General features: G+C 40.4%; 1 protein-coding gene across 1 annotated transcript; it reads left to right on the top strand.

The window, feature by feature from the left end:
- Positions 1 to 2628: 2628 nt before the first annotated feature.
- On the top strand, positions 2629 to 3558 carry LOC130864883 (putative olfactory receptor 5AK3). The gene has a single exon (XM_057755717.1). The coding sequence runs from the start codon at positions 2629 to 2631 to the stop codon at positions 3556 to 3558; it is 930 nt and encodes a 309-aa protein (XP_057611700.1).
- Positions 3559 to 26724: the final 23166 nt, after the last annotated feature.

Here is a 26724-nt window from a genome sequence, read left to right on the forward strand (position 1 = left end):
GGTAGCTTACAACTGTCCAGCACCCCAGTTCCAGGAGATCCAGCACTCACTTCTGCCTCCGTGGGCACCACACATGCTTTCAGTGCACTTGCATACATGCAGGCAGAATTCTCACACACATGAAATCATTTAAATGAAATAGTAAAGTATCTGGTCATGAACTGATACATACCAACTACTATCAATCTCTCTCTTCAAGGTTCATAAACAAACAGACGCTGGGTCTGGGAAGGCACAGCTGTAGGAAAAGTGCTTGACACCTGAATATGAAAACGGGAGTTCAGTCTCCAGCCAAAGAATAATAATAATAATAAACCACAGGTAGGTATGGTGACTCAGTGCTGAGGATACAGACAGTCAGCCAGAGTAGGCTACTCAGAGAGCTTCAGGCTACTAAAAGAGCCTGTCTCCAAAAATATGGTAAGTGGCCCCTGAGGAACAACTGCCAAGATTTCCCTCTAACCTGAATGTACATGTAACACGAATGTACATGTAACATGAATGTACATGCAGGCACTGAACAAAAATGAGGGGAAAAATCATATTAAATAGAAGATATGAAATAGCATTGTTCAATAAGCTAGAACAGCAATCCACTGCACGTAAGTGTCCTTGTTACATCTGTGCCTTCTGAGGGAAAGAATGAATGAACAGATATGTTTTATTGTTTCAAACCACAACTATGAAGTAAAAAATGTAACCAATTTCTTCAAATTTAATATTTCTATAGGAGATTCCATAAATAAAGTATATAAGTGATAAAATCCCTGAAAACCTTTAACTGATAGGGAACTCAAATCCGGGTTTTTTAAAATACTGCATTCTAGTTATACATTACCAAAAATATCAACAGCCAATTTGTAGAAAAGTAGAATAACATAGTTCTAAGAATATTGGAGAGTGACCAAATTAATTCATGTCTAAAATTATAAAAATGAGATATGACTACACATTTTCAGAACCAGAGTAGAAGTAGTGAAGAAATGATGTCCACATGAGAATCCCTATGCACCTTAGCGATGCTTGCACCCCTGCAGCATAAACAAAAGCCATCAGAAGATGCTCAGCCAAGCTTACTGCGTACCTGTGTCAATTACCTTTGACTTTCAGAACGTGCCTCAGAGACATTTCTCTAGGAAAGCGCATAGGTAATTATGAAAGACAGGCACCATTAGTCAGAGCTATTTAAAGTGTGGTCCATGGGTCAGCAGCATCACATCTGGGGCTCTCTGTTACCAGGTCAGGATGGTATGAATAAGGAAGTGGAATGGATCGTTTAAACCTGTGGTAGACTTCTGACAACTCTGAAATATTTTTATTACTCTTTATGAAAATATTAGACTACAGCAGATTGAGAATGAGAGAGATTATGAATACATGACACATATAAACACCTCCATAGAGAACTCTACATGCCGTGAGTCATGATTACCAGAACACAATAAGAAAAAGACAGGGGAATAAGAGCATATAGAGAATATTTGAAACAAAATTACATAGAACCTAAAAAGCTGGGGGTTTGGGATCTAAAGTTAAGATATGAGTAAATTAGAGTGTTTAGATTAAAATAGAAAGAATGTAAAAACTGTAGTTAAATAAAAGTCTGTTTTAGGGATGGAGATCTGATGAAAGTGCTTTCTGCACAAGCATAAGGACTTGAGTTCAGATCCCCAGCACCAACAGTAAAGCCAGGCACAGCAATGCACTCCAGGAACCTGGAAGATTCCAGGGCTTCCTAGCTAGTCAATCTAGCCCAACGAACAAGTTCTATATCCAGTGAGTGACCCTTAATCAAAAGATCAGGTGAATAGCAATAGAGGGGACACCTAACATTGGTGTTGGGCTTCCACATCTACAGAGAGACGCTATCACACATGGATGGACTGACACACACACACACACACACACACACACACACGTGCACACACACACACACATGCATGCATGCACACTTTCAAAAATGTTTTTAATTTAAAAGAAAATTTAAGCCGAGAATGGCAACATGCATCTATAATCTTAACACTAGAGAGGTCAGAGTTAGTCTGATCCTAGGAGCTTATTCGTACTCCAATCTATGTAAACGGGCAATATACAAGTTCTGTGAGAAACCGTCTCAAATAATAAGGTGAACAGCAATGAAAGAAGACACCAGTTGTCAGGACTGGGCCTCCACACATGCCCACAGAAGTGAACATACTTGCACCATATGTATCAGTTACACATTGGTAAGTAAATAATTAAATAAGGTGTTCTTTATGTCTTTGTTAGTTGGTGTCTGTGTGGCATACTTGCTTGTCCCTGAGAATACGGATACTGCTGGAGGACAATTCCCCAAACTTTATGTGGAATTGTCTAAGCTGGGGTGCCATGTTTTAGCCATTTTGTTTTGTTTTGCTCTTCTTGTTTTGAAGACAGGGTCTCATATGCCCCAGCTGGGATTACAGGTGTAAGTCACTGTGCCTAGCCCCAACATAAGTCGTATCACCAATAAGTTGTATCACAGAAAGTATTCTTAGTCTTATTTTGAAACCAAACAGGGTGGAATATGTTCAAAGAAAACGCCCTCAGCCTTCTCTACTTTTCTTTCTTTGCAACCCTTCAGCTGGTTTTTAAACTTTCCTATTAACCATGGAACAAAATAATGGCACCAAAGTGACTGAGTTTATTCTTCTGGGATTTGCTGGGCAGCACAAGTCATGGCACATCCTATTCATAATATTTCTCATGATCTATGTTGCCACACTCCTGGGTAACATTGGGATGATACTTCTCATCAAGATTGACTCCTCCCTGCACACTCCCATGTACTTTTTCCTCCAACACCTAGCCTTCGTTGATCTCTGTTACACCTCCGCTATCACTCCCAAGATGTTGAAAAACTTCATGGAGACGAAAGCATCCATCTCTTTCATGGGATGCATGCTACAGTTGCTAGCCTACGGTACTTTTGCCACCATTGACTGTTACATCCTAGCTGCTATGGCCGTGGACCGCTATGTGGCCATCTGCAACCCATTACGTTATCCCATCATCATGTCCCAGAGACTCTGCATTCTGCTGCTGGTTGGTTCATATACCATGGGCTTCCTAAATGCCTCTGTAAACACGAGCTTTACATTTTCACTGAACTTTTGCAAATCCAATGCCATTAATCACTTCTTCTGTGATGAGCCTCCCATTCTTGCCCTGTCGTGCTCCAGTACTGACTTCAGTATTCTGCTACTGACAGTCTTTGTGGGGTTCAACCTGATGAGCACGGTGTTGGTGGTCACCTTCTCCTACATATACATCTTGGCTGCCATCCTACGGATGTCTTCAGCTGCGGGAAGGAAAAAGGCCTTCTCCACGTGTGCCTCCCACCTGATGGCAGTCACCATTTTCTACGGGACTCTCTCCTATATGTATCTACACCCGCACACCAGTGAATCTCAGGAGCAAGAGAAGGCAGCTTCTGTATTCTATGGTATAATTATCCCCATGTTAAACCCCTTGATCTATAGCCTGAGAAACCAAGATGTGATAGAAGCCTTTAAAAAGCTAGGAAAGAAATGCTTATAATACTCAACATGGTTTGTCAAGTAAGCTACCAATGTCCTGTTGTTTCTCAGCTTCAAATACTGCAGTGTACCCTGAGCAGCAGCATATTTCCATATCGATGGTATTTGACAGGCAGAGCAAAACAACCTGCATAGTTAAATAAAGTTTCATTCAAGGTATCCAAAAAACAATGCATTCAGTGTTGTTTTTGTTCTTCATAAAAAGATTTGTTTAGTTTTAATCACAGGTATGTGTATGAAAGAGTGCATGCCACATGTATGCTGACGTTACAGGCAGTCATGAGACATCCAATGTGGGTGCTAAAAGCTGAACTTGGGTCCTTCACAAACTCTTGCTGAACTGCTGAGCCATCTCTTCAGCCCCATTTTTGTGCATTTTGATTAGCTTCCATTTTATAAATATCTGTCATACAAAAATAAAATGGAAGTAAATCTATGAGAAGTGATTAACCAGTTTTCCTGAATACTTCTATTATGTAGACTATAGTGACCAAAAGAGGAGGTGATCACGTGATTTTTTTCCTGATGGTATTGTTTTACTCTTCATATTTACCTCTATTTTGTTTGCTATTGTAAAGTAAAATTTTAAAGATCATTTCTTTTGTAAATATGTATGGGAAAAGAGAAGAAAGAAAGAATAAGGTTCAGTCTCATAGGTGCTCACAGATATTGGGATACTAGAGGAACATATTTCTCTTTCCCTAACAGTTCCTGTAAGGAATTGGGAAACTGACATAAGAGCCAGGAAGATGTACATCAATTTCTTCCCTGTTGAACACAGCTTGATATCCAGCTATCTACCGACACACACCCTGCAAGGTCTACATCCTAGAAAAACAAAACTACAGATTTGATACTACATAAGCAGAAATACTTACCCAAATTGATGCTTTATATCTCTTAACACTCCCCCCCCCAAAAAAAAGCCCATATATAGAAGACTGGGCTTAAATCTGGAAGTAAAATATATACTGGTATTCTTGCCATTTGGAAAAACAAACATAGTAGGATTTGCAGAAAAGTTATCAATCAAAAGGCCACTCAGCAACTAAACAAAGTAACTAAAAGTATGCGTTCCAGCTCCTCTCTGGGTTTCAGCAGTGAGTAAATCACAAGCAGGAGCAAGAGGAGAATAGGGTGCAGCTTGCAATGTTTCCCAATGTTTGAAGAAGGTTCAGACTCATAGACTGAGATGGGAATGCTGAATATTCATCCAGTCATAACCCAAACACAGACAAGAGAAACCAGCTTATACCAACCCATCAACCAAGGTGCATTCCAGGAAAACAAGCCCCAAATCAGGGCACTCTAGGGTTACATAACATTGCTGGTGACTTGCTCATCTATATCTATTGAGATAAGCCTTGTTTCTTCTCTAGATGGAAAAAGACAAAATTGGACTAACTACAACATCTCTGGGGAGAGAGACAACACAAACTACTATGCTGTTATGTGCCCTCATAACAAACATTTTTTTCTTTTTACACTACTAGAGATTGATCCAAGGACCAAGCACACTGAAAAAAATCTACCATCGAACTAAACTATCAGCCATCTTATTTGGGGTTTATAAAATTATGTGTTTTAAATTTAAGTTCTTTTATTGTAACTATGGTGTAACTACTAAAGGTGTAATGTGCTTAATACCTGTTTTGTTAAATGTAATTTTAATATACTAAAGTTAAGATCTTCCTTGTTAACTATACAGAAGTGGGAAGATGATATGGGATGTCCTTCTGTAAATGTGTTGCTTTTATTGGTTGAAGAATAAAGCTTTTTTTTTGGCCAAAGGCTTAGCAGAGCAAAGTCAGGTGGAAAATTTGAACACAGATATGTATAGAGAGTAGACAGAGTCAGAGAGATGCCATGGAGCTGCCGAAGAAGAATGATACACCAGAACCTTAGGAATTTTACTGGTAGGTCACAGCCTCATAGCAATACACAAATTGATAGAAATGAGTTAATTTAAGAAATAAGAGCTAGCTAGGAATATGCTAGAGTCATTGACCAAACAGTGCTGTAATTTAAAAAGGAAAAAGAAAAAGAAAGAATAAGAATACAGGCAACTATCCACTGCTGGAAAGAGGAAATTAGCCTCTCCCAGGAATGAACACCCTTATTGGTTGTCCAATGCAGACTGGTCAACCTTGAAACCAACCATATACACACAAACAACAAAAACAAACCCATAATGTTCTATTTTTATATATTGGTGCATACACATATATACCCATGTAACAAATTTTAATTTAAATAAGAAACCATCAACTTGAGAAGGAATGAGGGAGGAGTTTGGTGGATGGTAACTGGGAGAGGCTGGAGGGTGAAAAGAGAGAAAGGATGTGATATTCCAGTTAAAAACACTTTTAAAATAAAATGAAAATAACTTTTAACATGGGCATTTGTGATTTTTAAGTGTAAGTGATCCTGAAAATCATCTCCAATGGATGTGGAAAGATAGAACTTAAAAAAAAAAAAGAAAACACTATTTAAAGGATATTTCACTTATTAAGCAAAATACAATATTTGTGCATAAGTAATTAACATTCTGCAGAGTCATAACCATAAATACCTCAGTGACTTACAGAGGGATGTACAATGGAGTCTGTTGTAGTTACTATGGATTAAAGCATCTTTGCTTTTTCCAAAAGATGATGACTAAGGCTAGCCATGTCACACAGTCTTCCCGTCCTTCAAAGCGGATATTAATTTTGTTATTTACTGAAGCTTAGTGTGAGGCAACATTCCTCTATGCCTACAGGAAATGCCCTATAAACACTTTTTGGTGTCTCAGCTCGTTTGCCCAAAGCATAGAAGTAAATTCTAGATGTGGAACTCTAATTCCCAGAGCAGTCAACACCCATGCCCTTTGAGAAATAACACCTATGACCTAAAAGAAAGTAAAGTGTTACTTAGTGGTTAGTCATGAGTTTTCTTGGGGGTAGGGTCATATAAAGCACTACAAACCTGATGGCTTTAATATCAGAAATATGTTGTTTCACAGTTATAGAAGACATACCCAGAAACCTGAAACCAAGGTGCTGGTTGGATTAGTTCTCTCTAAGCACCACGAGATCTGCCAGGTGTTTTCATGTCATACATAGATGTCTCCAAATTTTCCTCTTTGTAAGAGCATCAATCTTATAGAATTAGCTCCCATCCCAATACACTTACTCAGTTACATCCTGGAACACTGCAGGTTGAGGATTAAGTCTTTAGCCCTGGAATTTTTGTGAGAATACAACTCAAATCAATGTAAATCTTGCAACTGGTTAGGAATGTCCAACCTCCAGGCACATACAGTCTCAGACAACTATGAATGGCCCAACATAAAATCATAAGGTTACACTTCCCATAACACAGAACAATTGCCATACTTGTATTGCCCTACACATTCTTACATAGGCAACACAAAGTGCAATCTGAGGGGTTCAAGAAAAAGTATGTGAAATGGGCAAAGAAAGGTGTAAGGAGTTTGAGAGAATAGAATGGGAGACGGACTTGACCATAACACATTATATTAATGTATGAAATTCTCAATATTTTTCTAACCACAAGAATTTTTTGTAACTTGATTGCATGGTTTTTCAGTCTTGAAATCTGTAGAAGGCAATATCTTGTCACACCATCAAAAGGCTGAAACTACCGAACCCAGATAAAATCTATTCTGTCTTCCCCTTGTGTCAAATGAGTCTGTAGGTCATGATTTGGATCTGCAGAGGCATGCCAGTTTTATTGAAATCATACTTCTTCTATGAGTGTTCTCTCAATCATGTGTCATGACTGGAGAACTGGAAAGAACACAGTATTTCTAATAAATTCTCAGGGAACAACTTGTCAATGACAAAGCCTGTAAGTTGACAAGAGACTGTCATCATGGAAGCCTCCATTTCAAGCTCAACCACACCAATCAATGACACTGAATCTGAACTATAAAATTCTGTAATGATATCACTCAAACAGCTAGTTTTGTAAGTGAAGACATCAAGCCACAGAGATACTGGAACTGAGCTGGTAATGAGAGTCAGCATCTATCTTTAACTCTAGGTATGTTAGTCTTTAAAGTTTATGATCTTCTCAACAGAACAGCACTGCCATTATCCTGTGCCACAGGAGCCCGGGATTTTATGACGCCTCAGGACTATCCATCTTCTGGCCATCTTGAGTCATTGAAGCCTTTCATAGCTGCTCCTATTTAGCCTCTTTCTGAGGATGAAATTAGGAATTCAGAAGTAGGCCTGGAGGCCATCCTTTTTTTCTCGGACTTCTCCCCAGATAGTTCCAGAAAGTCAGTACAAGTCACTGAGAACCGTCTCATCCAACTTTCTTGAACTCTGCAAGCTTCCCTTGCCCTTCTTGCATCCCCAGAGTGAAGCGACTGGGGAAAGCAGGTCCTAAAGCACCAAAAAGCTAACCCTGTCCTTTCCCATTACCATCAGCTGGCAGTCCAGGGAACCACAAACCCAGAGACTATAGATTCTGATGCTTATCTTCCCCCAAATGCTTTTTCACCTGAATACGTAATCCCGTAGTAGGTGTGTTCCCTATCCTGAAAGCCAGCTAGCTTGTCAGGAGTACCTTCTGACTGATAGAGCTGCCTAGACCAGATTCCTGCAGTCAAGGAGCCCAGCAACCTTACCTCCCTACCTAATCACTGGCCTCTATAACTCCACCCAATCTTCCAGTAAATTAGAGTCAAGCAACAGACCAAGGATCCCTACTCAGTGCTTTCCTCACCTCCTGTATTGCAGATACATAATGCCCAAACAATGCAAAATGCTTTCACTTATGTTACCTGATCCTGACAGTATTTCTCAGAGCCCTTTCCAGATGGTTAGCCCCTTTTCCAGAAGAATAAGTGGTCTCAAATGTGATCAGTTGGGTTTTTCTAGTTCCCTCAGGCAGGGACAAAATGAACATCCAACTTACTTGTTTGGATTTTTTCTTCTTTCTACTATAACTCATCACACTTGTGGATGGGAATATTCTTGCTCTACTCTTGGGACTATGATCATAGTCTAAGACTCTTACCTGAAGCTACCTATTTAGCTTTCAATTTTTCATTTCTTTAACAAATGTGTTGAGGATGAATATTCTGTGCCAGGCTCTGAGCTAGCAAGGAATCCAAAACTGGACAAGACAGAGATGACCTCTTTCTATAGAACGCGGTCCTGCCTCATTGCTTCAACCAGTTTAGAACTTCCATACTGATGCCAAAACCACTGGACCAAAGAAGACACTAAATGCAAGGGAATAAAAGTCCTTTCATAAGAAAAGTAAAAGAAACCAGAGTCTCATTCCTGGAAGTGCCATCAGGAAGATTTTTGGGAGCTTGGAGGCCCGACTCAAGTGCTAAAGTTAGCCATTCAAAGAGAGGACACCAAGCCTTCTATTTACAGTTGAATGCATGGTGATTAGCTCTGCTCATTAAGAGATCTTTCTCATCTTCCCTTTTAGTGTGTGAAGTTCCCAGACTGAGTCAAACATAGTTGCTGCTAAGGTCATGTTTTATAGCAACTTCTCCACAGTTACAGTGAAAGCCAGAGTCTGGCTGTTGTAGTCGAACAGTCTACATCTCATAATAGCCCTGAATCGGTATCTGGACTCCTTGTCAGTCAGCCCTATCTCTCAGTCTCATAGAGTGCTTCTACTCTGCTCTGTAAGATGAACACTACAAAAACCTATCACAAACAGTTCTTAAGAGAACTCTTTGAGAACGTAATTAACTATACTAGGAAATCCTACACAGAGCCCATTCTAAAGACCTTCTTTAAGCTATCCTTATTCTAAGAGAGTTGTTGCTTTTAAAACACAACAAAGGGGCTAGAGAGATGACTCAGCAATTAGGAACACTGGGTGCTCTTCCAGTGGACCCAGGTTCAATTCCCAGCGCCCAGATACCAGCTAACAAACACCTATAATTCCAGTTCCTTGTGGATCCAGTGCCTTCTTCTGGCCTCTGTAGCCACTGTGCACATGTGGTGCACAGATATATGCAGAGGCAAACATCCACACATGTAAAATAAAAATAAAAAACTCTTTAGAGTATTAAAAAGTGTCTATCTGATTTGGAATGTATGATTTTCTTTTTCAAACACTGCTTAGTGGAAAATGTCTTTAATCAGCACATTAGGTTTTGGAGAAGTTAGGCAAACATCTTGTCAATTTGGTTATCTGCTTGCTTCCTTGCAAGAAAAAAGACTGTCAAATCTTGCCAAGACAGGGTACTATGGTTTTGAAATTTTTTCTGCCCCTGGAAATGGTCTGTTAGTTACTCTAGGCATTAGCCAAAGTTGGTTGCTCCAATGTTGCAAATGAGACTTTGGGTGATTGCCCAGGTATCCAGTTGTCTCTGTCATTTATTACACATTTTGGAAGTTGCTTGATTGCATTTCCTGCTTACTTAAGTAATATTATTTCCTTTCTTGGGTTTCCAATGGGATTGAAGACTAGATAGTTGTAGTTACTTTCCTTTCATGACTTAGCCAAGTTATTTATAATAAAGACTTAAACTTCTTAGGATAGGGTAATTATTGAAACATTTATCACATGTTTCTTGCTTGATATTGTTTATGCTGACTGTAATTCTAATTTTTATACCTGATATTTGTTCTTATTGTATATAATTTTGTATTAGGCTTAGAACTTTCTTATTTAAACAAAAGGGGGAGGTGCTGTAGAAAATCCTACAGCCTGTAGCCTTTAAGTTACCTTTCCATTTGGACGTGGCCTCTTATTCTATAACTGCCGATGTAAAACATGCATGCTGTAGTAGGGGCTGCGGGCCTCTTCCCACAGCCCGGCTCATGGATGCCTGGCTAGCTTATGCCCCAAAATAACGACACACAAACTCTGTTCTTTTAAACACTTCTTGGCCCATTTCTGTTCATGTATGTAGCACCCCAGGTGCGCTTACCGGGAAGATTCTAGCCTACGTCCATCCTGGGTTGGAGTTTCATCGCGTCTGCTCTGGAGAGGAGAGCATGGCGTCTGTCTCTGAGAGGAGCTGCCTTGCATCTGAGCTCACTTCCTCTTCCTCCCAGCATTCTATTCTGTCTACTCCACCCACCTAAGGGGTAGCCTATCAAATGGGCCAAGGCAGTTTGTTTATTGACAAATGACCTTCCTCCATCATTTCCCTTTTTTCTGTTTAAACAAAAAATAAAAGGAAGGCTTTAACTTTAACATAGCAAAATTACATATAACAAAACAGTTATCAAGTAAAAATTACAATATTTACATCTATTTTATCTTTATAATAACTAAGGAAAACTATAACTATAACTATCTATCTATTATTCAACTCCATCAAAGACTCCAGAAGAATACAATATTACCTAAGCAAACAAAAAGTAAGCAACTTCTAAACTCTAGAAATGACAGAGACATCTCACTGCCTGGACAGTCACCCAAAGTTCCTCTGTACCGTTGGGGCATCCATCTTCGGCCTAAAGGTCCATAGTATCCAGAGACGTTTCCATGAAGCAGGAAATTTAAAGGCAGTTCAGTCACTATCTGCTGTGTCCTGCAGAATGTCTCACATGAATTCATGTCTCTTTCATGAATCAGGAACCCCAAAAGATCATCTCACCTTTAGGCAAGTTCAGCAGTCCTCTCTCTGCGGGTTCTTTGTGTCCAGTTTATACAATAGTCCAGGCAAGAGCAGTTTCTTGCCCAAATAGCTATCAAACAATATATGGGAACATGGGCGCAGTTTTTTCTCTCCAAACTGCTTCCTGCTGAATGGGGGCGCTGTTATTCGGGTCTTTTATGGGATAACCTGTCTGCTAGGTTCATCTCAGTTGGCAGTTGAGCGAAGCAATTTTTTAAGGGTGTTCACAGCAACCCTTCAGGAGGGCGTGGTCTATCATACCATATCGTGATCAAAGAAGCAATCCACAGTGTCTTATCTTCTGTGAAAACAAAAGAAGAAACTCTTTTCCAAAGTATCATATCCTTAGATCCAAATTCTGAAGTCAAGGTATTTTGAAAATATCTATCTTGGATTAGTTCAGCAGCATTTATAAACAAATATCTTTTAGCAGATGTTGCTCTTTCCTCAGCATTCAAACAATTCAAAGAGAGCATAATAGCATACAGTATCAAGATTTTCTGTGTACTTTCCATCTTTGTGCGGCTTTATTTTAACTCTATTTTGTTTATTTTTACTTTTGTTTTATATTTTCTGTATATCTTTGTCCTGGAATAACTCTTTAGACCAGGCTGTCCTTGAACTCTCAGAGATCTGTCTGTCTCTGCCTCCCAGGCATTGGGATTAAAGGCGTGTGCTACCACACCTTAAAGTCACAGAGGTCAATCTCCCTCTGTCTCCTAAGTGTTGAGATTAAAGGTGTGTACTACCACACCCAACTGCTTTCTTCCTTATTTTTTTTTAAGAACTTTTAGCCTGCATATACTTTTAACACACTGTAAACAATTTAGAAATTTTCTTTGTCTTTGAATCTCTCTTTACTGTATATCTCTCTTTTTCTGACCACATGAGTCTTTAATTTACCAAGCAATATTAGTAGGATGAAAGCCGTGGCTTTGACAGCTGGATTCAGCCCTTCCTTAGCTTTCCAGCCTCATGGCTGAGGTACCAGCTGTAGCCATGTTTATCACCACAACTCTGTGGCGTTTCAAGGTCCTTGCCAGCAAACAAACTGCAGCATTACGTCCACAGACAACAATCAAGTCCTCTCTCTGTAGTCGGCCCTCCTGCCTCAAACAGTCAGAGTTTGCCCTGGCAGGACAGCCCAGAAAGCCAGCATTTTAAATAAAACAGCACAACTTTTTTCCTACTATGGGTGAAAACCGAAAAGCATGCATTAGGTTTTTCATCAACACCGTTTAAGTGTTTCGTAGCAGGACCTCTTAAAAGAGCAGCAAGGTTTGCAGCTAAAGCTGAGTCAGGAAGCCTCTCTTAGATGAGAGCGCTTGCTTGCCTCTAGCAAGCAGAGTAGACCCGAAAAATTGTTGCTACCAAGAAAACATGCTTTACTCTATTCTTTCCCAAGCTGTCTCAAGCTTTCTGTAGATTCAGTGCCCCATGTCTGGGCGCCATCTGTAGTAGGGGCTGCGGGCCTCTTCCCACAGCCCGGCTCATGGATGCCTGGCTAGCTTATGCCCCAAAATAACGACACACAAACTCTGTTCTTTTAAACACTTCTTGGCCCATTTCTGTTCATGTATGTAGCACCCCAGGTGCGCTTACCGGGAAGATTCTAGCCTACGTCCATCCTGGGTTGGAGTTTCATCGCGTCTGCTCTGGAGAGGAGAGCATGGCGTCTGTCTCTGAGAGGAGCTGCCTTGCATCTGAGCTCACTTCCTCTTCCTCCCAGCATTCTATTCTGTCTACTCCACCCCTAAGGGGTAGCCTATCAAATGGGCCAAGGCAGTTTGTTTATTGACAAATGACCTTCCTCCATCAGCATGCTCTCTCTCTTCTGGCTGCGGGATTCAGTTGCTGTTCCCTGCTCGAGCAGAGGACTGTGATCTGTGAGTCTACCCCTAAATAAATAACCCTTTATTATACTCAATTCTGAGCTAATGTGGGATTTCTTTTTAGCATCTGTCTTCATTGTGTTTCCAAAATGATACCCTCTCCAACATGCCTTAGAGAAAAATGTGAAGAAACAGTGGAAGGACTGTCACGGGACCTTGCACCGGAGCTCATTTTCTTTTTTCTTTTCTTTCTTTCTTTTTTTTTTTTTGAAACAATCCAATTATATATTTTCCCACCTTTCTATTTATTTTTTATTTTTTTTTATTTCCCATTTCCCTCCCCCTCCTCCCGCCCCCTCCCCCTCCACCCACTCCTCTCCCCCTCCACCCACTCCTCTTCTCCTCCTTCTCCAGTCCGAGGAGCAGTCAGGGTTCCCTGCCCTGTGGAAAGTCCAAGGTCCTCCCTGCTCCATCCAGGTCTAGGAAGGTGAACATCCAAACTGTCTAGGCTGCCACAAAGCCAGAACATGAAGTGGGATCAAAACCCCGTGCCATTGCCCTTGGCCTCTCATCAGCTCTCATTGTCCGCCATGTTCAGAGAGTACCGGAGCTCATTTTCACACCATTTCCCTCAATGTCAGGACTGATGCTCCAGTGAGTTACCTCTACACACGAGCTCTAGTCTCCCTCTGGAACTCTGTCCACATGTCCCTTCTCTTCAAAAGTCTTCCTTCCTCTCCCAGCTCTGTTGTCTCCGTTACCCCCTCTTTCTTTCAAATCCGACTTTTCATGTCTTCTCTTTTAGGGAATCGTTCCTAACCCATCTGCTTCCATGGCACCCTACATCCACTAGGCAATAGTCAGAAGGTACCCAACTGAAATCATTGCTCAAATTATATATATTTACATAAAGGCTTAGATGCTGAGTGACTCTAAGCTTTATTTTGGATCTTGCTGAAAACCAGGCTGGTCAATGCCAACCCAAATGATAAAACACTGTCATGATGTCCAAGTTCAACATGAATGTTTAAGTCCCTTTCTGTACATGTCATGGGAAACCAATGAGATGGTCTCTAGCAGATTCTGCCTCCTGGTGGTGTGCAGGCCCTATGTACTTTCTTCGCCTTGACCTTTTGAACATGAGCAGAACATAATATCTCTCCTCATTTCTCCCTCTATGCCCTCCCTTTTTTGTCTCCCACTGTCTTTCTGATGGAAGTCAAGCCCTGTTATAAGGATCCCTTCATGACAAGGAACTAATGGTTACACCCAGCAGTCTTCAAAGAACAACGTGAGAAAGCCTGAAAGGGCGCCCCCTTCAGCACACTATGAATGGCCTCACACCACTAGCTAAAACCTAAGCCTTGAGCTAGGATCGCTCAGTCAAGCTGGATCATAATTCTTGCTTGTTCCTGCTTTAATGTCACTGTTTTATTTTTTCCAGTGCTGGAGACTAAACACAGAGCCACAATCTATTAGGGAGGTATTCTATTACCGAGCCACATCCTCTGTCTCATATCTCATATCCGTAACCCACAAAGAGATACAAATTGTTCCTTATTTTAAGCTCTAAGTACTGAATAATTTATTTCATAGCAGTATAGGACTAATATAGGAACAAATCAAAAATGTATTCTGAGATCCTATTTTTAGAAGATTATGTCCCTATTTCTCCAATAACTGTCCCCCAGGTCATTATAGACCACGTTGGGACATGTTATTCTTCAACAACCTAGTATTTTTAGCAAATACGTTGGTGTAGAATTAAGTTTAGAACTTGATGATTCTAAAGAAATCATGAGTTTCTTTTTTAAGAAATTGTTAGAGCCAGGGAATGAGGGAGTTTGCTGTGAGATTGTGTCTTCTGGTAATGTCAGAAGCTAAACCCATAAAATCTCACCAATACTATTACCCAAACATGAGATGAACAAGGACAACACCTACCAAAGTAGGTGCAGAAAAGCCCATAAGGTTTCAGTCCAAAAAAAAAAAAAAAAAAAAAAAAAAAAAAAAAAACAACTATAGCTGTCTTCCCTGGGGAAGAGTACTCCAACTGATTGTCCAGTGCAAATGGTGAGCTTTGAAAACAAACATACAAGTGACATTATGAGGACTGCTCTAGTTATATTTTGGAATGTATATGTACATGTATGCATAGAGTAACAATTAATGAAAAGAGAGGCAGTGAATTTGAAGAAGAGTGTGGAGGGTCTATGGGGAGAGGGGAAAAAAGGAAAGGTATAAAAAGTATAAAAGAAATTATATAGAAATTCATATTTCAAATAAGGTCTTCCTATTAAAATGTACCCCGTAAGCTGTGGTTATCACTTATATTCAGTATTCTCATGATTGTATTCCCTAAGCACAACTTCAGATAAAAGTATTTCATATTAATAAGATTATACAATGAGAAGAAGAAATCTATTCAAGTCTATGCAAATACCCTGAGAGAGTTTGGGAATAAAGGCTGCTATAAAGCCGGAAAATTCCCTCGTAGAATCATTTGTAGGCATTTGAGGACATTTTTGGCATCCTTTTCACCTATGCATTGTGTTCTCCCACAAGTCCCAGCATGACCACCACCAGTGAGTGGCTCCAGTTGCTGAAAAGCAGGGGTCCAGCCCTGTAGGAATAGTCCCCGTGGTGACTTTCAACTCTTAAAGGTCACAGCTGCGGCTGGAAGAAGTAATGCTTTGTTACTCGCTGCGATGCTATCAATATTTCATCAAAGTCCTGCAAGGCTTCCCTTTGTGTCTGAGTCCCTACTTGGTTTGGTTTGACATTGTGTTAGGTTACTTCGACACTCAAATTCTATAATTAACCGATGAATTGTCTTGATGCAATCAACACCAAAATTGTGTACTATGTGCTGGGTGCAGTGGGTCTGGGGAGAAGGGAAGATGCAAAGACAAGCAATACACAGAAACAGTCTTGTAAAATCAAAACCTCTACCGCCTTCAGAAGAGGTTCAGAAATGGTTTTCTTACACACATATCACACCCTTCCCCAAAAGGGGGGATATGTTAAAAGCAGTATTACTTACTTTTCCACTGGCTGAACAAAATTCTGATAACTTAAGGATACCAGGGCTCATTTTGACCCAAAGTTTAAGGGTACCATCCATCATGATAAAGAGGCCATGATGTAAGGAAGCTGAGGAAGTTGATCTCATCGTACCCACAGCTAGAAAGCAAAAAGAAATGAATACAGTTCTCGGCTCACTTTCTCCTCTTTATCCAGCTGGGGTACCAGTACAGGAAATAGCATCAACCACATTTAGGATGAGTCTTCCCACTGCAACTAACCCAACCTACAAAACTCCCTGAGGGACACACCCAGTCGTTTGTCTCCTAGGTTCCACCAAGATTAACAATATCAGCCATCACAGAAACCTAACTCCCAATATTCCTGGAGCTCATCAATTGACTAGACTAGCTTTCCAACTACCACCTAGGGTCCTCTTATCTCCAGCTCCTAAGGCTGAACATGAAAGGGGGATGATTCCTTGGGAAATCTCTGTATCTTTGTGTGTAAGCCTCAAAACTGATGTTAAAAAAAAAAACAAAATCTGTTAAAAAATAATAATAATAATAATAAGCATTCATTGCAGTGAAGGAAGGCAGAACAAGATCATACATCAGGTCCTTTTAAATTATACAGTCATATCATATTTTTCTATTTTATTGATGTGTAATCTAAATGAGTGTCTATCCAATGTGAGAAATGAGACATGAAGAATCTCAAAATCAGAACATAAGATTTCTCAAGAACTTTCTTATTTACCACTTACATTCTACTGAAAACCTCCCTGATGTAATGATCTGCATTACATGTTAGAATACTCATAGCGTTTTGGTGGAGTGTGTATATAACCATTGGGAACCAGCCTCAGGAAAAGACATAAGCAATGAAAAGACTGTGAACAATATACTAGATCAGTGAAAACATTCCTATCATCATATCTAAGCCAAAAGAACTAGTTCCTTGCTGCCATCTACCCATAAGTATCCCAAAAATTTAATGACTCTGGCTACCATGATCTCAGATTCAGTTTGCTCTCTTTGGTCACCATGTGAACAGAACATAGAAATTACTGTCATTAAGACCTGTGTTCAAATATTGCTGTGCTACTAATTATGCATACATTAGATCCTTTTGTTAGGATAATGATGCCCACCAAACCTACTTATGTGACTGAGGCAACACTACCCATGCCAACATCCAAGAGGTACCAACATCTAAGAGGTACCAACATCCAAGAGGTACCAACATCCAAGAGGCACCAACATCCAAGAAGTACCAATCTCCAAGAGGTACCAACATCCAAGAGGTACCACTACCAACTTCTAAGAGGGACCAACTTCCAAGAGGTACCAACATCCAAGAGTTACTAACATCCAAGAGGTACCAACATCCAAGAGGTACTAACATCCAAGAGGTACCAACACCCAAGAGGTACCAACATCCAAGAAGTACCAGCATCCAAGAGGTACCAAAACCCAAGAGGTACCAACATCCAAGACGTAACAAAAGTAACTAACAGACATTGAGCTTGCCCTGTGCTCCAAAAACAAATAAAGGTAAAGAATCTTAAGTACTGTCTACCAATTTTTCAAAAAGTAAAGGGGGCATCTGAGGCCCAAATACTGAAAATACTGTCTTGGTTAGAATCCCAATGCCATTGTTTACTAACTACATGAGTTATTTCATTTTTACAAGTTATATACACTTTCCTATTATTTGTACATTGTCCTCTTGTACAATAACTGTGATAATTATAGGCCCCAGTCCATAGGATTGTTATGAAAATTGAGTGAGTTCAGTAGAGGGAAAACACTTGGAACAGTGCTTGACACAGTTTGCACACAATAAATATATGCTATTATTTTTTGTTTGTTCAGCACTGATTTATTGAGAATATGAACTCTAAAAATATGTTAGGTTCCAGACTTGTGTAGATGTGTGTAAGTTCTTTTTCATAGAAAAGCTCAATGCACACAGACAAATGATTTTAATTGCTAAATGATGAGACTATAATTATAATAATGGGAGAGTGAACAAATGCCAAGAAAGCCCAGAAGAGGGAGCCTAACATTGTAGAAAGACTTTACAGACAAGGAATACTTTCATGATACCTTAGATTGGCAATCTATGGAAACAAGAAGAGCAAAGAAAAATCAGGCAAAGGAATATAGCATCATATCAGAGCTAAAGTAAGTATATCCTATATCTGTGCCAACCAGAAAAAAAATATAATGATATGACATTACAAAGTTTCTTTGGCATACAGATCTGTACACAGAACAAAAAAATAAAACACCAAGGCCTCACACTGATCAACTCAGCTGCCTTTGGGCCCAGATCTGACACTTTGAGTCACTCTTTCACGAGATCTCCTCCATCTATGAGCTGCTGGGGTGAGAGGAGGAGCAAGTCCCTCAGGACCAGATGCCATTACTAATAGGGCTGGCCCTAAGCCCACCTGCAGCCCCCAGCATGGAGCCCCTGTGACTGCAGCTTGAGCTGCTTGCCCTGCTGGGAAACCGAGAGCATGGGCAGTGGTGCTGCCTGCAGCTACAAGAACAAAGGTTGTGCCCAGTGAGCCTCAGGGAGTCCAACATGGAGAGTGGGGAGAAGCACAGCAGCCTGAAGCTCTCACAGAACCTGCCCTTGGAGGGCCTGCCTAGCTGAAAAATCAGCCTGGTTCTGGGCAACAGCAGGATATCCAAGATGAGTCTCAGCAATGGTCCAGCACTTACAGGATGTCAGAAACCGAAAACTGAAAACCAGACCAATGACTCGTTGCCATGAATATTTGTATGGAAATCTATTTGGACAAAAAAAAATACTGTGTGACACATATGTTTGCAATGCAATTATGACAAACAAATGTGAGAGATGGGGAGGTGTGAAAGATGGAGAAATGGAGCGGTGAGCGAGCGGTGGAGAGAAGCAGAACTGGAGCCTCAGTGGTGGTGATAGTTGTCAGACAGGGCTGCATCAGATGGGGGAGCTTGTGTCATTGCCACGGAGGGCCAGCAGGGTGGTGTGCAGCAGCCTGGAGCTGGCACCCCAACACAGCCCCAGAAAACACTGCCTAGCCACACAATCGCCCTGGTTCTGAGCCATGATAAGATGTCTAAGATGAAGAAAGGTTCATTTTCTGGATTGAACCTCTACAAAAAAACCACTATGGTCCACGCTGCCCCTGGAGGCCACTTTGGTATCCATCGTCCTCTGTCCCAGGCCATGGTGAAGCTGGAGGTTCATGTGGATTCTGTGTCCTACAGCAGCCAGGAACTGTGTTGCTGTCCCTGGCCTGAGTTACTATTGAAAGCCATACAGATGTCCCTGGTCTGGACCTCCTGCCTGAGGCCACCCTGATGCTTCCACTGGGGTCATGTTTATGTGATCAGTGAGCCTTAGTAACACCAAGGGCTATGTCTGCATTGATGGTCCTACTGCAACCCAGCCAGGGACTATGTCAATGTTGGTGGCCCATGTTACCACCAAGAGTTTTAAGGTTTTTTTTTTGTTTTGTTTTTTTTTTGTTGTTGTTTTTTTGGTTTTTCGAGACAGGGTTTCTCTGTGGTTTTGGAGCCTGTCCTGGAACTAGCTCTTGTAGACCAGGCTGGTCTCGAACTCACAGAGATCCGCCTGCCTCTGCCTCCCGAGTGCTGGGATTAAAGGCGTGCGCCACCACCGCCCGGCCCGAGTTTTAAGTTTTTATTTTTATTATTCTGCCTCCTATTCTCATATCTCTGGCTTTTTTGCTTTCCTTTTCATTATGCTATATATTTTTTCTAGTGAGTTTGGTTAGCATTACATGGATGAGCATAAACTGGAGATTATTTACTACAGCTATATATATTCCTAGCAACCATTAATGTATATAGATCCTCAGAGATGACTGGGGCCTTGTGAGTTCTTCCCCCATTCACAAGTGAATATTGAGAGACTCACATAGTTTTGGGATTTTATTAAGTTTTATTTATTATGTATATAGTGTTCTTCCTGCAGGCCAGAAGAGGGTACCACATCTCATTACAGAGAGTTGTGAGCCACTATGTGGTTGCTGGGAACTGAACTTAAGACCTCTGGAAAAGCAGCAAGTGCTCTTAACATCTGAGCCATCCCTGCAGTCCCTGAGAGCCACATCTTACAGAGATCATATCTGGATTATTGCAGCTGCTCTTAGTCAATGATTGTAATAGCCACTTCTCGTTGAAGAAACGCGGTTTCACAGCACCCCTCTCCATCTTGTGGCTTTTGTGTTATTTCTTCTCCCTATTCTGCGATGTTCCCTGAGCTTTTCATGGTGGGATACAGATGAACCATTTATGGCTGAGCACTTGACAGTAACTAATTCTCAGCACTTTAACCACTGGTGAATCTCTACAATGACCATGGTCCTTTCGGTACATAAATCTAACCTGAAGTGCTTTTTCTATAACCCCAAAGACTCTTTTCTTCCTTTCCACATGGTCTTTATGGGAAAGTAATGCCATGTGTTCTCAATGTTGGGAAATTAACGCATATTATCAATATACAACTGGGGGCAGACAATGATCTGTGAAGACAGGATAAAGGACAATCACAACTGAAGTAGTCTTTTGAATTTTATATCTAATGGCTGTGCTGTAGTTCACAGATAGATCGCTCTCACATTCCTGAAATCACAGGAACTTCACATCAAACCCACAGAACTCTTATCATAAATACTGCTGGGGGAGGAGAGCAGAATGGAGCATCACCTGGCAAAGAACAGAAAGGTTTAATATAAGTTAACAATATTATGGACATCTACGTGCCAGAAGGATTTTTTTGTTATTATAGTCAATATATCAATTATGGTGAAATCTTCTCTGTATAAATAAAGTTTGCCTGAAGATTAGAGAGTGGAGCTAGCCACTAGATAACCTTAGAGGTCTGGAGGTCTGTACAGACAGACAGGAAGTGATATGGCTGGATGCAGAGAGGAAGTGATAAGATGGGAGGAGACAGGAATTCAGCCTCTTTTCAGTTGTGAGGTTGAAAGGTAAGGTGACTGTGATTTTGCTTCTTCATCTCTCTGATCTCTCAGCATTTTCTCCAAAATCTGACTCTGGGCTTTTATTACTAAGACCTATTAAAACTTGTGTTGTATTTTATACCTGATGACTCTGCTGTAGGTAGACATACTGCTTTTATATTCCTGAAACCACAGGAACTTCACACCAAACCCACAGAACTCTTATTAAAGTCGTAAATAGTGCTGGAGGAGGAGGAGAAAATGGAGCATCACCTGGCAAAGAACAGAAGAGTTTAATTCAAGATAAAAATATTATGGGCATCTACTTGCCAGAAGGAATTCTTTGTTATTATAGATAATATATCAGGTATATAATTTAGCAAGAGCCACCAATTATAGCAGTCTATCCTCCTCTAACGACCCCTTACTCCTCTCTCCCTGGGACCCTTCTCCAATCCCTAAAAGCTCAAGATAAAACAGTTTCACACTGAAGAGGACACAGCAGGCATTGTAACATGAGTGTCAAGGTCATAGACTTTGAAGACAGATAGAGCTAGATTCTAGCCAGCCAGAGGAAATTTGGGTAAATCCATTAGCCATTCTATTCTTGTTTCCTCATCTGTAAAATGAAATTTAATAATAGCCATGTTAGAATGTTATTATTAAGGGGAAGTATTTATCCCAAATTGCCTGCCAAAAGTTAAGAGCTCAATAATAGAAGCTATTATTCAGTCATGTGTTCAACAAATACTATTTTGAGTCAGGCACTGATCTATGAAGAAGGGTACAGTAGTCACCGAAATCAGACATGATGATGGTCCTCCTAAGCTTAGCATCCAGTGGAAGATATTGGCAATAATGAAATGTTGCCTAAAAAACTTTTAATTATGAATTACTCTCTGTGCAATGAAGTTACAAATATTGGAACCTAACATGCTGTTGTCAAGGATATTTGGCCTATGGAAATAATTGTGTATGAAAAGAAAATTTGAATTAAAATCTGAAAAATGAATAGAAGTAGCTATAAGACAGCATGGGAAATAATGCCTTGCTATAGAGAAAATATGTTGTATTGTGGGAACTGATGTAGCTGAAACACTGAGTTACCACGGTGAAGCTGGAACAGAGAATAAGTAGGAAGAACAGCGCCTGCAAGGCTATGGTGGGCATCAATAAAAAGTCACCAAGACACTTTCATTCTCCTGGAATTAGCTCATCGTGGCATGTGCACAGACAACTCACAAAATAGAACTCTTGCTATTTGTATTGAGAACAAATGAGAAGGAAAAAAATAGGATTCGTGCTGATCTTGCAAATTAGAGATCCAGAGTAGAGATAACAATGGCTTCACCTGAAAAAGAAGGAAGCAGTACATGGAGGAATCTGAGGGATGTTTAACAGAAACAATGAAACTTTAAAACACATTAGATTTGAGTGATAAAGGAAAGAAAAGAAACAAGGAAGCCTCACAGGGCAATTGAGGCTCTCTAAGTCTGAGGGCAATACTTTTGTAGCTAAATTGAAACTGAGATATCTTTGGGATGCCTAGATTGTCTTGTAATGTAAATATATGTTATTGAATCTCATAGAGAGACCAATGCTATAGATCTGTATTTAATAGTTATATACATGAAAGGAATAAGAACCTGTACACTGAGGAAAGAGAAATTAATTTGGGAGTTTCTTGTTGGTGAGTGGGACCATTTTTATTACGGTGATGACTTTGTTCTTTTCAAGTTTTTTGGTTGGGTTGAGTTGGCTTGGCTTGGCTTGGCTTTCTCAGCCACATCTCACATAACCCAGACTGGTGTTGAATTCACGATGTAGCAGAGGACAACCTTGAGATCCTGAGTCACCTGTCCCTCCTTTCAAAGCTCTGGGATTTCAAACATCTTATTTTATTTTTAAGATATTTAAGGGCTTTAGGACCATAGTGATAAAGAAATGGAGGTAAGTCATGAAGAAGAGGCAGAAAAATCAATGATTTAAAATAAAAATAAAACTCAGAAAACATAAAACATGAGGTCAAGGAAAGAACAAGTTTGAAGAAGTCAATGTTTTTTTTAAACTACAGAGAATTATGTAAAATGAGTGCCATACATCACTGGCCTATTTGTTATTCAACAGCTTAAAATCGCACACCTTTCATCAAGACTAAAAAATTCAAAGGCTTAAATGTTTGGATAATTTGCCTAGGATTATGCAGCCTCAAGAAGGTGAACAGAATTTCAAACCCAAACCAAAGGCTTTGCTAGGAAGGTTTTCTTAGCCTAAGCTATCTTTCTCAGGTTAGACTTTGTACCCCAGCATGGCATCCACTCATAAAACAGATGTCACCTGATACTGAAAACTCTTCCACTCTTGAACTAGTGGACCTGGAGCTGGGGTAGATACCTCTCTTTCTGCTTTGGTCATGAAGCAAAGTATGTTCCTTCCTCTCTACATCATAAAATTACATGTCTCTTCATGAGCAATCCTACCCCACTCAAGATGATGAGATATGGAGAACAGATGGTTCTCCAATAAATCACAATTAATAGTATGGCAAGATATCTCTAAAGGTGCAATAATGGAATTCATATGTTGGCAATAAGGCCTGCTCAACAGAAAAGAAGTCATGCCTGCTACAGGCAACCTAACCTAACCAAACCAGCTACTGAGGGCTAGTGAGGTCCTGTATCTCAGAGGAGAGCCTCCTACTGTCACTTTTCTCAACCAGAATAATTCCTAACCACCTTAAAAATACTCATCCTTATACCCACAGGTAAGTGTAGCTCCCGACCCTCACCAAAGAATGTTCTCATGCACCAGGCAGAAACCATTCCAGGAAAACATATGTGGTAAAATGTCAAAAACAACTGACCATGAGGTGCCCAACCTCACTGAATATATTTCCAATGAATTCCTGCAACTCAGATGTGAGGAACATCATAGAAGAGATGGTAGATAAGCTGCAAAAGCTGGGGAATGAGGAGTTCTAAGGTGAAATTATGTCTCCAAGAAATGACAAAGAAGCCATGATATCTTAATATCACTACCTAAATAAGATGTGAATAAGGACAACACAAACAGATGTGTGAAAGTCAGAGACCCACCCCTAGCCAAAGAACTAAAGCCAACTAAAGGGAGCTGAGAGTGGGAACTGGGAGAAACAGTCTTCTTCCATGGAAGAACACCAAATTGTTATCCAACATAAAGAGGTCAAGCCTGAAACTATGTACATGCCAACAGCACGGAAGAGATTGTGCAGGTTGTATGCATATATTCAAGACAAAGAAGAGGAGGCCAGGGAAATGATGTAACCATATTTTAATTTTTTTAAGGAAGAGTTGGTGGTTTCTGGGAAAGGGAGAATCAGTTTTCTTTAAGGCTGAGGCCCAGCGTGTTGACCATATCAAGTAGGAGGCCCCAAACCCATTATGTGGGCAGCATAAATTGTACTCTATGAGCCATTTTTAAAAAGAAAAAAGAATGTCAGGAAAGCAGACACCAAGCTGGGAGGGGTAAAGGATGAGGAGATAGATCTAGCAGGGGTAGGGGTTTAACATAATAAAAATATGTTCTGTACATGTATTAAATTCTCAAGTGAATAAAAAACAGTCTCACTTATTAGAAACAGCTGCATGTCCTATTAACTCTGCTTGTTATTGCCATTTATCCTTTCCCTGCAAAAGCTAAGTCACTATCCCTCAGTTCTGAAAGATGTCAGCTCCTGGGTCACGGTTTCCAGTGCAACTTGTGTCATTGGTGTCCTTCAGTGTCCCTCTTCACCAGTATTGATTTATACTGCTATATAAGTCCCTTATCAGTGTAAATAATTGCCATCATTACAATGCCAGAAATTCAAATATTACACTCTAACCATCACCTCTGGACTCAGGCTTTTACCAACTCCTATTCTGTCATCTTGTCGTGGTCTTTTTTATCTGGTCTTCTTTATTTAATTTTAACTGCAAGGTCAGTCGTCATTATGATCCCTTTGCGTGTGTCCTCAGGTCCCTTGCCTCTCCTTTTCTCTGTCATCTTCTCTTCACTAAGCCATGGCTCTAACTCAGTACCTCCCACCGGCTTTTCTGCAGTGCCATTCATTCAGCCAAGAGAGAAACATGCACCACACTTCATCATCTCGTTATCCTCAGGGCCCCGAATGCTGTCAAGCAATTATATTTCTCCAATCTTTCTTCTCTCTTTGACACTACGCCATCCTGTCTCTTTTCTCCTCCAGCCTTCAATGCTGCTGCTCCTGACTCACCCATATCTAAGGGACTTGATTCTTATTTCACAAACAACACTGAAAAGAACATGTGCAACTTTCTATACCACAGCTACCCACCTACCTGACTCTGGTCCCTCTCTTCCTGACATCCTTCCCACACTCACGTTCCTGTCAAGGCTGAATCCTGTCTTTCTCCACTAGATTTCACACTACTTATCTACTCAGGGACATTCATCTCCTGACAATTTTCACCTCTCGTTCTTGCACCTTCAATTTTCCCTTTCCAGAAGATCAGTGCCATCTTGTGTATGACTATGCCATTCTTTCTCTCAAAAACTAAAAGTTCTTTCTTGTCCATTTGCATATCTCTTAGAAAGACTCGCCGGACAAACTGAGCTCCCTGAATCTAAATTCTCTCCTAGCACTCTCTCTTAAATGCACATCCACCAGGCTTCAGTCTATGGGTTTTCCGACATCACCAGTAACAACGTCTGGCAAATTTCAGTGGTCATTCTCAACCTTAATCTTACTTTACCTTTCACTAACATTTAACGCGGGAAATTACTTTCATTTCCTTTGGCCATTTTCTTCATCTGGCTTCTAGGGCTTCATGCTCACCTGTCACCTGTGACATCTCTGACTATATTTCCTCAGCTTGACTTTTGTTCCCTCAGATATCCATAGGCCTAAACGAAAGACACTACAGCTTCAGTCCTCAGGCCTTTCCACTTGTGCTCTATGCTCAGGACTTTAATACTAGTTAGATGCCCATGAGTTTCAAGTTTATACACCTGGCTCAGCTCTTTCCACTTGGTGTAGATTTTTATATCCAATTCCACTCTAGAGCTATGCTTGAATTTCTGATAGGCATTGTAAATGTACCTATTATAAGTCCTCTGAAAAACCTAAACAACAAAGAGGACCTAAGACATACATGGATTGAATTTACATGGGAAGTAGAAAAAGACAAGATCTCCTGAGTAAATTGGGAGCATAGGGATTATGGGAGAGGGAGGAAGGGAGGGGAACGGAGAAAAATATATAGCTCAATAAAAACAATTAAAAAATAATAAGTCCTCTGATATTTCCCATCTCAACTAATGGTGACTCCATACCTCCTGATACTGAAGCCAAAGATAGATCATCCATAAGGCTTCTTCTCATATCTAATCCATCATAAGATCCTCAGATCTATCTTCCTCATTCACTGTATCTTTGAGACAAATCAAGAATTCTATTTCTCCTTAACTTTTGTTATGGGCCTATGTGAGCCAGGCTTATCACCTCCCTTCTGAATTTATTGCAATACACACACAACTGGTTTCCCTGCTTTCATTCTTGACTTCCCACAGGCTATTTTTCAGTTAAACATTGCATGTTAAACAAAGAATGGTGTTAAAGGCAGAATCATGTTGAAATAAAAGTCAGCTTTTGTCTCCCTCTGCTTAAAACCCCTCAGTGAGTACTAAGCTAAGGTGCTCATGACATGGTCCAGG

The sequence above is a fragment of the Chionomys nivalis genome, chromosome 22 (genome assembly GCF_950005125.1).
Source record: "Chionomys nivalis chromosome 22, mChiNiv1.1, whole genome shotgun sequence".
In the NCBI taxonomy this organism is placed as follows: Eukaryota; Metazoa; Chordata; class Mammalia; order Rodentia; family Cricetidae; genus Chionomys; species Chionomys nivalis.